Consider the following 15,216-nt stretch of genomic DNA (forward strand, 5'->3'; position numbering starts at 1 on the left):
CCTTTTTTCCTGCTTTTTGTATTTTAGTTTTATAACACTGTTGCTGTCTATTTGAAGACTGATATCCCAACATTTTTCCTAGAAAACTTGTTTAAAAAATCTTAAGTAATAATCACTGCTTGATTGTATGCTGTATGTTTTTTTATATGCTGTATGTTATAAAATGAACCAAAACAGTGAATAAGAATTGCCTATAACTTTTTAAGCTAATGAGTTATTTATTTAATCTAAAGCAACACACAGTTCTCAGTGAGAAGAATTACTGCTTTTGGTTAATGGATATAGAAATGACTAACACATAGTCTTTACCCTCATGAAGACTGCAGTCCAGAAATACCTCAATATTATCCCAAGGAGGAAGAAAACACAGATGAAAAGGTTACTAGATACTCTTTCAAGAAATTGTCAATAATTAACTTAAGGAATGAAGTGGCTCATTCAAATAATAATATAAATATGCTTTATATGGTTGGGTAAAAAGCAAAAAATATTAAGCATTCATTTTTCAAAGATAAATTATAATCTAATTCATGTTCTTTGGAGTTTAGGTTAAATGTTAAAAGTTTACATTAAGTGTTACTTAAATGTTAAAATGATGATCTAAATCTGAATTGAGTAGAGACAAGAGACTTGAAGACCATCTGGCTCTCTTTATGAATGATAAAACTGAAGAATGACAATACTCGCCCCAGGTCTCAGTGTTAACAGTGAATGGAATTAGAATATATCCAACCGAGTGCCAGTTCTACCACAACATATGGAAATATGCTAGGAAAATTTTTGGATATTAACTCTGCTTATCACATTGTGCTCTACATTTGTCTAAAAATACAAGAGCTTTATTATGCTTTAAGTAAAAATAGTTATGAAATTATCTTTTCTTAGACATGACAGACTAAATCTCAGTCAAAATTTCTGCCCATACATGCATTTGCTTTGGCTGTTCAAGCAACAAATAAGGGTGTGTCACTTTGGCAGGCTTGAGGACGCCGATTTTTCAGTCACCTTGGGTTTTATTTTGAGCAAGATTGCAGCAACATGACAGTCAAGAATGGTTAAATTGCCCCTTTCAGCTCCAACCTAGGAGCGTTGATTCATAGGCATCAATCAGGTGGAAGCTGACTGACAGAACAGCATGTTTTATTTCTATTGCAAATTTTGTTTCAGAGAGAATATCGAGAAGTCAAATTTAGAATTAAACAAAAATGAATAATATACAATAATCTTTTTAACTCAAAAATAATTCTTTGTATTAATATTTAGACAATTTTATTCTCTCTAATGAAGGAGTTAACACTGGGATTTTAAACTTCTTTGAAAATTTTACTCCCCAAGTTAGGGGCAAAGTGTATTTTGCCAATCATTTTCCTTTAGCTGACATATATATATCAGCATTTCTAAAGTACTATAATCACGTATGAAGTGAAGTTCTGCTCTATACAATAATTAAAAAGAATATGTATTATGAACACTAAGTGTGAAATTTTAACCTAAAAATTTATAATCATCAACTAGAAATAGAGTGAGTCTCTTTATTAAGTTTTTTTCTATGAATTCTCCTAAGTGTCTTTAAGGTCTTCCTTTATAGTATTATCTCACACTACATAAGGAATTCTAAAATTTTTATATTTCTTATCTATTGTAATAAACACGTAAAGTGGGGTTAAAAAAGGAAACTCCTCTATCACTGAGATGACTTTCTTAGTTATTGGAAGTATTTTTACTTCCTTCTAGTAATTTATTTCCTCTGCTGAAATTTTCAGTAGGCAGTGCCGATGGAAGTTCATAGCATACTGTCCCGAGCTGTGGTCCATTTGTATGAATTGTGTCCTTAATATGATTCTAAATAATATTTGTAGTCATATCCTTACAAATAATAATAATTACTATATAATTGTAGTAATTATAATCTAATAGTGCCATACTTATTTGATTTCAGATAACAATCTTGTTCAGAGTTAAAAACAAAATTAAAACCATCCTCTCCAATGGTAAATTAAATAATTTCCAAAACTACTAGCTGAAAATGTAGAATTCAATCTAACTCACTGTATACCCTGTGAACCTTAAACCGATCAAGAATAGTTGTTTAATTTTGCATTTTAAAGAACTGCTTTTATTAAAACCATTTTTAAAAATTTTGTTTTATTTAAAATCAACACATAGTACATTATTAGTTTCAGAGGTAGAATTCAGTTATTTATCCGTTGCATTTAACACCCAGTGCTCATTACATCCCGTGCCCTCCTTAATGGCCATCACCCACTTGCCCCATCCCCCCCACCCTTCTCCCCTCCAGCAACCCTCAGTTTGTTTCCTATAGTTAAGAGTCTCTTATGGTTTGTCTCCCTCTCTGATTTGGTCTTATTTTATTTTTCCCTCCCATTTTAAGAACAAACTTAACTGTCTTTTATTTTCTAGCAATCTCAATGAAGCTTAATTTAATTTGCCCTTAATTTAGGTAATCATACTATAAAACATAGAAGACAAAGTTTTCCACAATGGCAACATCATTTATTTATACTTACTAGCATTTCTATAATTAGCTCCACTCCTGGGTACTTAAATCCATCACAGCACTTTTTTTCTATCTGTTAAGGGCTGTATAGTATTCTGTATAACAATTCCATATAACATCCTATTATTATGCTTTTTCTACCATCTCTCTAACAATCAATCAATTTATCTATTTACATCTATCTCCTTGCCTAGCTAGCTAATCATTAACAAGAATATTTTAGAAATGTAATATTCTGATTAATCTGTACTTACATTACTAAAGGGTATTCTAAAACATGTGGAGTTTTCTGACTTAGAATAATATGAAGAATATGATTATTTCCTTTTTTTATCATTTGGAACTTTTGGTAACTCAGAGTCATTATTTCTAGGAATAATTACTATTTCAGATGCAAACCAGTACCCCTGACCCCCACCAGTGAATCTGGCCCACTGATATACTTTCTTTAGCCAGAAGAGTTTTTACAAAGTTAACATAAGGATTAGGGGATTAGGGGCTTGGGTCTCCTGAAACGTCCCATCTGGCAATACTGCCTATATTCCAGTCTGGCAAGGACTAGCTGGACCTGAGCAGCACTGGCCCCATTTAAAGGGAACTTGTGTTCTTCAGTGGGCTACAGTTCGCATACTACCTAGTCCTCAAACCTGATTTTAGTCACTTATATTATCTGCTTGGCCTCTGTAAGACTTTGAATTTGAGATCCCTAGACTAGTATTAGAACGCTGTTACTGTAGGAGTCATAGAAATTAAATTTAATGAGTCTGGAGAAAATTCTGTCAAAGTTGCCTTTAAAAGAATCTCAGGAATCTTGGTGTAGGCAGTTTCTCTGGTCACTTTCCTATTTCTGGTAAAGCATGGGAGCAAAATATAGTTAATAACAATTCTAGTTAATTTCTAGTTGGTCAACACCAGATACACTGAGCAATTGTTTCTATATTATTAGAAGGAACAATCAAAGATTTTGTTCTAATAAAATTAACAATCCTAGCCTCCTCACTGAACCATCTAAAAGATCATTAAGGGATTTTTTGCATGTGATTTTCATTATAAATATGCAAATACTGAAACCAGAAATATTTAATGACTCAGTAGAGACATCAAGGGTGATACTGTCAATCTAGCACTGAAGAAACTTAATCCTTGAGTTAATGAACAGAATACCTTCTTGACAAACAACTCTTTCTGAAGTAAAAAGAAATGAGGGCAGCTGTTATTCCTATGCAATTTATTTTGCTAAAAGCTTACAAATTTAGGGCGCCTGGGTGGCTCAGTTGGTTAAGCGACTGCCTTCGGCTCAGGTCATGATCCTGGAGTTCCAGGATCAAGTCCCATATTGGGCTCCCTGCTTGGCGGGGAGTCTGCTTCTCCCTCTGACCCTTCCCCCTCTCATGTCTCTCTCTCATTCTCAAATAAATAAAATCTTAAAAAAAAAAAGCTTAAGAATTTAAACACCATTATTAACATTATATTTTAAGATTTATAATAAATTGAATGCAAATTTAAATACATTTATAGTCTTAGCTTCAGAGCACTGCTATTACCTTTTGTCATGCAGAATAATTATTACAAACTATTTATTATGCAGTAATATTCTGAGACAATGCATCTAGTTATTTTCAATTCAAAAAGAAATACTGATTCACAGGTGTTCTCATAGTTATTAGAGTTTGAAAATTTGCAATCCTTCAATACAAGTTTAAAAAGCTATTGGGGCTTAAATATTTTTCTTATAATCTATGTAAATGAGAATTTTAAATGATAAAAAAGAGGAAAATTTGAACAATAAAAGCACTGTAAGAATATTGAATTTTTAGTCTATCATTTTCCACAGCAACTCTGCAGATGATTAGGGCATGGATATCTACTCCATCAATTCAGAAAAATGGAACTGTAAGATTTTTCAAAATAAATGATGTGGTCCTAGAGTCTTAACTTTGGCTAACAGAAATATTAGCTATTAACATTTATGAGCAAATTCCTAAGGGGCTTAAATACTACTAATGACTACATTTGATTTTATACAAAAGACTAATAAAAATGCTTTATAGCACAACTTATCTATTTCTTAAAGAAAATATATTAATTAATCCTTTCAATGCCTTTCTGTTCTTTTCTTCATCTTTAATTTTCCCTTCCTGTTTTTTTCTCTATCATTGTTACAAACATAATGTTTTTAAATTGTGCTAAAGAGGTAAGATTTCACTATTTTGCATCCTTTCAATACAAGATGCATGCTATGTTGATTTACTATCAAATTGCGGAATAACTTCAAATGGGTAAAACAATTTGTACAAAGCAAGTGAAATGCAAATTTAATGTAGTAGAGATTGGTGGAATACGACAAATCTTTAATTTGGATAAATGCTATTTAAAGATAGAATTCTTCTTAGGTATGTGTTGTTTTTGTCATAAAGGCAAATAATAATTATATAATTAATGAACATAAATTAATTAATGAACATAAATTAATTAAATTAATTAAAATAAAATAATTTAAAAATATTTTTTATTTTATATATATTTTACACCCCTCCCCACCCCTCCACCCCGCCCAGTGGGTCAAACATAACTTGGTTCAATTCTGAGATGATAGTCCCGGATACAACTCTCCCTTCCAATTCAATTTTCATGTTCTTAAACTTGTGAAATATATCACAAATGCAAAGGAGTATGTAAGACATATGTTCAATTGCAGGGTAATTATAAAGTGAATACCTTTATAATCACTCTCCAGGTTAAGACAACGAACCTTTTTTTAAAAAGTTACAGGCAGGTAGGGTTGGCTTCATTTAAAAAAGTCTAATAGTTACAAATGTCCAAAAATATAGTGGACTTGTCTCATAAGGTAGAGAGGTCTGAATTCTTTACACAGATTTAACAATCAACTATCAGTGATATTGTATAGGGTTGCTGATTATCATATCTAGATATACTGGAACAGAATTCTCATGCTAAGGTCAGAGAATTGATGTTTTTAAAATTGTCCCCTGGCAATTTGTTTATCAGGTTGGTTTGGGAACCACTGATATAGAAGTCTAACTCTAGTTAGTTCAGAGAATTAGGGAACTTCTAAAGTCCCTTCCAATAATGGTCTGTGGCTTTCTGTATATAATAGTTTAATTATAGGGGCACCTGGATGGCTCAGTCATTAAGCGTCTGCCTTTGGCTCAGGTCGTGATCCTGGGGTCCAGGGATCAAGCCCCACATTGGGCTCCCTGCTCAGCAGGAAGCCTGCTTCTCCCTCTCCCACTCCCCCTGCTTGTGTTCCCTCTCTCGCTGTCTCTCTCTGTCAAATAAATAAATAAAATCTTTTAAAAAATAGTTTTATTATAAGAGAAACACTACAACTACTGGTATTTACCCAAAAAATACAAAAATACTGATTCAAAGGAATACATGCATCCTGATGTTGTGTATATACATACAGAAGAATATTATCCAGCCATAAAAAAGAATGAAATCTTGCCATTTGCAATGACATTGATGGAGCTAGAGAGTATTTTGCTAAGCGAAATAAGTCAATTAGAGAAAGACAAATACCATATGATTTCACTCATATGTGGAATTTAAGAAAACAGATGAACATGGGGGGATAAAAAAGAGAGAGGCAAACCATAAAGCTGACTCTTAACTCTGGAGAACAAACTGATGGTTACCAGAGGGAAGGTGGGGGGGGATGGGTGAAATAGGTGATGGGGATTGAGGAGGTCATTTGTTGTGATTAGCACTGGGTGTTTTATGTAAGAGATGAATCACTAAATGCTATCCTGAAACTAATATTATACTCTATGCTAACTAACTGGAATTTAAATAAAATCTTGGAAGAAAAAAGAGAGAAGCACTACATTAAGATTTTAAGAATGAATCATTAACAAGGAAAATTGTAATCAAGAAGAGGTAATATGGTGATTAAATATTTCATAATAGTTTGAGGATTAGTGGGAAAAGGCACTCAATTTAATCTAATTACTTGGTATTTAAAAATCTTTATTTTTTAAAATTATCATTCTAATTCATTATCTAACTTCAATTGTTTTAGTGAAAAACCACATTTTAAAAAATTACTGAAATAGGTATTCATTTATCTATTTATTCTTCAACAAATATGTGTTAAGGACCTGCACTAAGCTAGGAAGTGCTCTAGGCAGTGCCAAGACAGATGAAGACTCTGCTCCCATGAAGTCAAGATTTTAGCATTCCCTAAACATTATTCTGAGAGAAGTATGCCTAAATCACAGATTCTTTTTATTTTTTACAGTGATAACCACTTGTACAGATTGAACCTAAATTCTAAGTTTATTTCATTAGAGCAGCATTAGAATCCTCAACCAGGAGAATCCTCATCTCAAAATGTAATAATAAAACATGCTTTCAATCTCTCAAGTCTACTGTTAACTATCTCATGATATACACATATACATACGTACATAGAGCTATATGTAACATACATATAATGTATGGATATACTATATTATATATTAATATGTACATATATTTGTATGTATTATACATAAAATTTGTTTTTTTAACCAGTACTCTGTAAATATATTAACATTATTTATTTATTTATTGTTAAAAGATTTTATTTATTTATTTATTTGCTTACTTATTTATTTATTTGAGAGACAGAGCAGAGGGGAGGAGCAGAGGGAGAGGGACAAGCACACCCTGTGCTGAGCACAGAGCCCCACGACCCTGAGATCACGACCTGAGCCGAAATCCCACGACCCTGAGATCACGACCTGAGCCGAAATCCCACGACCCTGAGATCACGACCTGAGCCGAAATCCCACGATCCTGAGATCACGACCTGAGCCGAAATCAAGAGTCGGATGCTTGACCGACTGAGCCACCTAGGCGCCCCTTAACATTATTATTTACTAAAAGAATAACAATAAAGCGGTGAAGTCTTTGAAAGTATAATAGGACAATGAATTAGCTATATATTGAATTTAAAAAATGAGTCTATAAATATCTCCCTTATAATATTCACTCATTATTATCTTGACAGACCTTGATGAATATTTTATATAACCTTAAACGTAAGAGAATGTTCATGTTTGTCCTATATAATATGTATAATTAATCCTTTTAGTGAAGAGGGTGAATTCTAATGACAGTAGAAATAGCAAAGTTTAATGATGTGTTAAAATATTAGCTGTGGGAGTCAGGGACTACATTAAATAACAATGCAAAACCAGCTCTGGAAGTCTAGAAAATTAGACATAAGGTCTCAAGTTCAGAGCAAGATAGAGCACTTCTTAAAGAGGGAAATTGGGAGAGAGTTCCATTAAGCATGTGCTAGAGTGTGGTGCACGCAAATGCATGCACATACATACGGACACACATGCACACATATGACATCAGTGGAACTCAAGCTGTTATCTCCTTTGATCTCCGCAACTAATAGTCCAAGCAAATAGAAAAGGATAGACAAGGTAGAAATGGGCTATTACCCATCAACTCCATCTCTACAGTGCGACTCAACTGCCTTGTTTGAAGTGACTTCCTAAACAGGAGATGGGGTGAATTAAATTTTAAAATACATGTGAAAAGTCAGCAAAAATTATAAATGTTCATGATATTTGTTGAATTATATAAGCCATTTTTATGCAGCCCTTTGTTAGTGTCATTATTTGGAAGATAAATCTTATCTTACATTCTTTGGATCATACTTTTCCTTGTCAGATTTGTGACTCTCTAGTTGATTTTACAATTAGTTTCCTAGCCCCACCCATCTACTTCTTTAGGGACAAGATCAATCCCTATAAGTAAGTTTTCTCAGCTCGAAGAATCTCTTCTGGGAAACCCCAAATTTTGCACCATAATTCCATGCCTAATCTCATCAAGAATAAAAATATTTATTTCACTGAGAGAATGCAAGCCAAAGTTAGGAATGAAAAATGAATGCATGTCATTGAGTTTAAAGCACGTTTCTCAGAATAAAATGTGAAAGTATTACATTAAAATAATCTATCATAAAGTTTAGGAAATTCTTGTTTAAATACAACTTTATCACAGAACTTCTCAGAATGCTGATATAGACTACGAATCTCAAAGAGAAGGAGAGTATGTATACTGGTTTCCCACCCTTGTTGACCTTAAAGCCATTAATTTTTAAGCATTAGTACATGGGGTTAATTTTCTGGAAATATACTTGGAAAACACCAATTTAAAAGATTTGATTTTATATTTCTAAGTATTCATACTTCATAGTCTTGCCTTGCTGATTGATTTTAGCTAGAGACCCTTTCAGATTTATATGGCAGGAAGATTAAAAACCAAAACAAACAAACAAAAAATGAAATAGGAGAACCCAGGAGTCCCAAGTACAAAATAGTATGTAATGTTTTAATTATTGTATTTTTTAGATTTTAAAAGCCTTATGTTTGGTATGCATCAGAGCTAAGAAAAACTATTTAACAAAGGTTCTCAAATAATGTGTGTTTTTTTTAACTTTATTTATTACTTGACAGAGAGAGAGACAGCGAGAGAGGGAACACAAGCAGGGGGAGTGGGAGAGGGAGAAGCAGGCCTCCCACTGAGCAGGGAGCCCGACATGGGGCTTGATCGCAGGACCCTGGGATCATGACCTGAGCCGAAGGCAGATGCCTAACAACTGAGCCACCCAGGCGCCCCTCAAATATGTTCTTAAGCTATTACGTCAGAATTTTTAAGTGGTTAGAGGTTTAGAAGACATAATGGATTTTCTTCTGAGGATGTTTTCCTAGCTTGTATAATGCTGAAAGAGTCACTTGTTTCTGCTTCAGTTTAAATGATTTAATATTGGGCAATTTAGATAACCTTTTATAACTTTCATTTTCCATACACCTGTGTTTTAAAGTTAGTAGAGAGCTTTAAATGAGATAATTGAGTGGGTTGTTAAAATGATGTACTAAGGGGTTATTACCAAATCACATGTTAGAATTAATTTTTATACTTTTACTTATTGTAATTACTTCTTGTGACCATTTATTTACTTCTAATTACTCTATCTCCCCTCTAGACTTTAAGCTCTTTGAAGGAAAGGTCTTGTCAACCCATTTTACCAGAGGATCTGGCATATGTAAGATGCTCAAAAATATTTGCTGAATAAATTAAGGCAATTTAAGGAATAAAACCACTACAACTCCAAGACCATTAAAGGTCAACCATATCAAACTCTGAAACAAACCTTATAAACATTTTTCAGAATCTCTACCATATTATTTTGTGAAATTATCTTATCATGAAATCTCTTTGGTATTTTGGGAATTATTTTCTCTTGTACAAAATGTAAGATGGACTTATCTTATTCTGAATTATCTGTCAAAGTGTTACAGGAGAGTTTCTATGAAATATGCAGTTAAAAAGGCTAAAAAAGTGAGAATTTTATAATTTATTTTTCCTCTCCTTTTTTTTTTTAAAGAGTTTATTTATTATTTAAGAGAGACAGTGAGAGCATGAACAGGTGGGGGTGGGGAGAAGTAGAGGGAGAGGGAGAAGCAGGCCTCCTGCTGAGCAGGGAGCCCGATGTGGGGCTCAATCCCAGGACCCTGAGATCATGACCTGAGCCAAAGGCAGACGCTTAACCAACTGAACCACCCAGGTGCCTCCTTTTTCTTTCTTTACTAATCTCTACTATTTATCAAATGCTTATCATGTGCCAGGAATGCCAGGAATGGTGTTAAAAGCTTTAAGGATATAATTTCATTGAATTTTCATGACAACCCTGTGAAAAATTATTATTATTATCCCTAATATATACATGAAAAGAGTGATTTTTATTTGCTTACATTTATATTGTTAGGAATTGACAGAACCAGGATTCAATCCAGTTCTGTAAGAATCCAGAGCTAAGTTTTAACCATTATGCTATATTATCTCTCATGTATATTTTCGGAGGACTTATGTGTTAATTATAATACTAAAATAAATTTTGGATGATGATAAGTGATATTATGCTTACTATGAGTCAGTGCAACATGGCATCAAGTTCTCATTCACAACTTTGCAAAGCAAGCCAGCTGAATCCTCCGTGAGTCAGACTGAAACTAAGTCTCTACAGATGACAGGCATACCATGCAAAGCAGTAATTCATAATCCATGATAAATAGAAATAGTAAAGTAAGTTGGTTAATTCACAGATTGTTCCGAAAATATGCAGTTGTCTCAGACAGCTTCAACATTAAGTCCTATGTATCACTTATTCAAAATATCTTGATAGAAAGTCTCAGAAGACTAATTTACAAGTGTCCTTATTTTTGCCATCCTAATGATAATCACTATTTTATATGTAAAAATCCTGTATGAAGTCTGACAAGGGTGGGGGAAAAACATATAAGAAAAAATAACAAAAGGGTTCCATAAGATGGTATTTAAAGATTAGACAAACGAATGCCAATCTAATGCACCCCAAAAGAACAGTGTAAAATTAATTCTAAAATCCTATCAAAAAGTACAAAGATGAGAGAGAGAACTATTCTTATATATTAAATCAGTAAACTAACACATCAATCAACTAAATCTTTCCAAAATGAATTACAAATGACCTCTTGGACTATTTTAAAACTTTCATCAAAGAAGACTGAGATGGGCATATTGAGTATTGCACTATGTTGGAAGCCAGAAGCACTATGTTCGAAGCTCTTCACACCTCTAAATTTTCACTGCTTCATTGCAATCTTACTTATTCATATATTCATACACAAACTTTTATCGAGCGTCTACTTTGTGTGATGTATTGGAGATACTGGGAGATAAGACAATAAAAAGATAAAAATGATAGATAATTTATCTTCAAAAGGCTAACTACTGGTCAATCAGGGTTGATTAAGTGGACATTTAATTAATTATATTCAGAGGAGAGAAATGAATACCGCAAGAGAAACTGTTATCGTAAAAGGATATTAGATAAATTCTGAAGGAAGAGAAGAGACAGTATTTCTTAGATGAATTTATATTTGAGTTGGTACTGAAGGACGGGCAGGTACTTTACTCATAAACAGAAAGGCAGAAACCACAATTTAGGCACAAGAATCGATGTGAGCATATACACAAGAGTATAAAAGCAAGAGCCTGTAAGGAGAAAGATCAGTAAGTATGAAAGACCGAAGTCAAAATAAGGCTAAAATATAAAGATTAAATTGTGTCATTAAGGTTCTAAAGTCTCAGGCCAGGTATTTGTGGATTTTTTCCATGACTTTTGCTTCCTTAAGATTAGATCCCATTTTTCCACATGGAGAATCAGAAGCTGAAAATGAAACCATACTATATAGTACCACATTATACTGATATACTGCCAATAATACTCATGCATGAAAATTCGACTTTAAACTTGATCTTACTTTTATTATTTCTATAAAAATCAAACTTCTATATGTTAAATTTGTTCATCCTAAGGGATACCTGTAGTTCTGCTAGGAGTCAGTAGCTCCAAATATTGCATATAGTTTAAAATAACAACTGTAGATTAATTGTCCTTATTGGCTTGTAAAAACAAATATTAAATATGATGGAAACTACTGCAGTAGTTTTTTTCTGCTATTATTTTGTATGGTGAAAGTTATTCCAATTTAATTGTTTCTCTACCTTCACAGTAAATTTATTTTACTCTCTAACATGCAGGTAGTAGGGAGAATGTTAGAAATAAATGTAAAAAAAGAGCAACAAAATTAATTTTATCTATTATAGAAGATAAGTCCATAGAAACGTTATTTACTTATAGCTTAACCAATGGTGGTAATACCAGAAAACAAAAGTTCAATATATAAATGAAGGCTAATAGACATTTTAAATGTATATAATCTCCAATTGCTGTTCTATCTATAGGGAAATTGATTCATCCATAAAAATGAGTCTGTGTAGACATCTCTGAATAGGATTTTCTGGTGGTAACAAGATAGAATAACCAAGCATCAGAGGATTACAAATTAACAGACTTGCTAATAACGACTACATTACAAAGTCCATTAAATTTTATGTCTCTTAAAATTTATGTAGGATGTAGGAGTAAATTTTAATTAATAATGACCTCTAATTTCATATCAAAATAGAGAGATGTGGTATTGAAGTATAAATACTATGAGTTAGCTGAAAAGAATACCCCAAAAATGTGGCGACGCCAACAGCAGAGGAAAAGCCAGGTGCGTCTATGACAAAAGCTATACTCTTGTTACTTATGCCAAACCCTTTTCATTATGGTCAACAAAACAATCTGTATCTTGTCCTAACTAAAACCTGGGGCTTCCTTGAACACATTGTTTCCCTTGAAGTCCTCTCTAGTGACAAATACTTACCCTTCTTCATAGGTTGTAATATTTCTAACTACTGGCTACTTTTTTTTTGAATATTTCTCTTCTACTTTTACTTAAAAGTTTATTTTTTTAATTTTAATTATTTTTTTTTTTTTTTGCAGCTTATGACTTCTGGCTATGCCAACATGTACTTCTCCTCCTCTTTTCTCCTCTTATCATCTGGTAACTTCATGGCCATTGACTCATTCACTCAAGTCTTTAGGAGCTGGCTTAGTCTTCTTTTCAATTCTCAATTTTACTGTAATCCTATGAAACTTACATATTCATTAAGAAGACCTAACCAACTGCTTCATAACTCCAAAACTTACCTATCTCCAACTACCTTCACATTTACTCTTTTCATCCACTCTATTCTACTTGCTGCAATGGCTATGTCTTAAAATTTGCTAACTAGTTCAAGAGCTCCATCACACAATCTTAAGTTTCAATGTCATACTGTGATGTTAAAACCTCTCACGTTTCCAGTTCCCTAAATTTGCTTTTGTACTACATGACATAGTTTTCCAATTTTTGAATTTTCTCTACCTTCTCCTAGTATATCAGTTCCTGTCTGGACTTTTCTTCCTTCTTGTCTAGCATGGATATTTACATAAGAACCCTTAATTTCTTTCCACTTCTATTTTCCTAACAGCCCCTCCCATCGAAATTCCCATCCTCCACAAATGCTACAATCTGACTTCTGTACCTACACTCAGATTGGCTCAGTACTGCTAGAAAAGATCACACTACTCTCCCATGCTGGTGTCTCTTGGAAACGTCCCTCCGTTGGATTTACTGAGTTATTCATCAACCCTTTAATTTGTCCTTGGTCAGCTACTTTTCCAATTTTCTTCAGCAATTATTCAAAATCTTCAAATCAAACCTCTAATTCAACTTACAAACTCTTACATTCTGCCTCTTATGTGTTTGAGAAAATTAAGGCTATCAGGTAGTGACAACCAACTTCCCAACTCCCAGTCTAACTTATCTATTTTTATATTTGCCTTTTTTCTGCTTTGAGCCAATCTATCACCTATGCTTCTGACCCAAAGCCCTCCTCCATCTTCACGTTCTCACTCTACTAGCTGTGCCTTCTCAGCACTTTATTGTCAAATGCTCCTTCTCTTTAGACCGTATACATAATCAAGTCTCAAAGCTTTCACTCAGTGATCCAATATGGAGATCATGAAGTCATAAGCACACTCAGATTTACCACACAGAAAATAATATGATGGAGAATCAATTAACCCAGTAATTTTTCCAAATTTGTATGAGAATAGCTTATTTACTTATTAACTGAGCATCTTCAGTATATAAATAGAGTTCTTAGTTTCAGGCCAACAACTATATTTATGTGCAAAGGAGAAATCTGGGACTATAAAAAAGGGGAAAAGAAAGTCATCACCTTTTCTTAAGAATAAGGGCTGTATTTTATTCATCTTAAGCACCCTGGTGATGTTAAAAATGTATGCAAGAATATTTTAAAAAGAGAGATAAATATTTTACGGAAAGGTAGCTCTTAAGGAGAAATGGAATAGAAGAAAACATGCTTGACAAACTAAGCCCTAAACAAAATACCTGCATTTATCACCACTATACTCACAATATTTACTGAAGAAGCAACATAGATCACAGTTTCATTTTTTTTGCAGATACTTTTTGAGCATTTAAATTTTTTTAGTATTTTTTGAGCATTTTAAAGGATCTAATTCACATACCATAAAACTCATCTTTTAAAAGTATATAATTCATAAATGCTATTATCATAATGAGCTCAGAGTTATGAGTTATTATTTTTAAAAGAGTTTCCTACTAAACTAATCTCTGTAAGAGATAATAGATTAATTCATGGAAATGGAAATAGGGAAATAGGGAGAAATGGACATATTTCAGAAATGATTAAGCATTAAAATCCATAAGACTTGGTGACCGGAGGCAGGGAATTGTGTTCAGTAAAGAGTGATGTCTGGGTTGCTACACTTGGGCAAGTGTAAGAATATGGGAGCCATGCACTGAGAGACAGTACAAGAGAAGCAGGCCATTCATTTTGGTTGCTTGTTTGGTGAGGAGTATGATGAATTTAATTTTACATTTTTTAAAAAGATTTTAACTATATATTTGAGAGAGAGAGGCAAAGGGAGAGGGAGAGCAGGCTCCCTACTGAGCTGGGAGCCTGATGACAGGCTCAATCCCAAGACCCCGTGATCGTGACCTGAGCTGAAGGCAGATGCTTAACCAACTGAGCTTTATATGTTGAGCTTGACCTGAGCTGAAGGCAGATGCTTAACCAACTGAGCTTTATATGTTGAGCTTGGTATGTCTCCAGGACAGACAAGAAGATGGACAGAACAGGACTGGAGAGATCTGGTGGAGGATTAAGAAAGAGATCTGGACTGGAAATATAGTTTGGGAAGTCATTAA

At 33.4% G+C, this 15,216-nt stretch overlaps 1 protein-coding gene across 42 annotated transcripts in view; it reads right to left on the reverse strand.

Annotated features, from left to right (window-relative positions):
- Positions 1–15,216, reverse strand: part of RIMS2 (regulating synaptic membrane exocytosis 2) — a 585,834-nt gene that overhangs the window by 104,991 nt on the left and 465,627 nt on the right. The window contains exon 28 of one of the 42 annotated variants that reach the window (XM_088023108.1): positions 10,470–10,602. The exons of the other annotated variants lie outside the window; for them this stretch is intronic. Coding sequence (XP_087879234.1) covers positions 10,470–10,492 — 23 coding nt within the window. The 5' untranslated portion in view covers positions 10,493–10,602. The remainder of the gene's footprint in view (positions 1–10,469; positions 10,603–15,216) is intronic. 42 annotated transcript variants of the gene reach the window in all.

This window comes from Eumetopias jubatus, unplaced genomic scaffold (genome assembly GCF_037043125.1).
Source record: "Eumetopias jubatus isolate StellerSeaLion01/CBP00866 unplaced genomic scaffold, mEumJub1_p1.0 scaffold_4, whole genome shotgun sequence".
NCBI classification, from domain to species: Eukaryota; Metazoa; Chordata; class Mammalia; order Carnivora; family Otariidae; genus Eumetopias; species Eumetopias jubatus.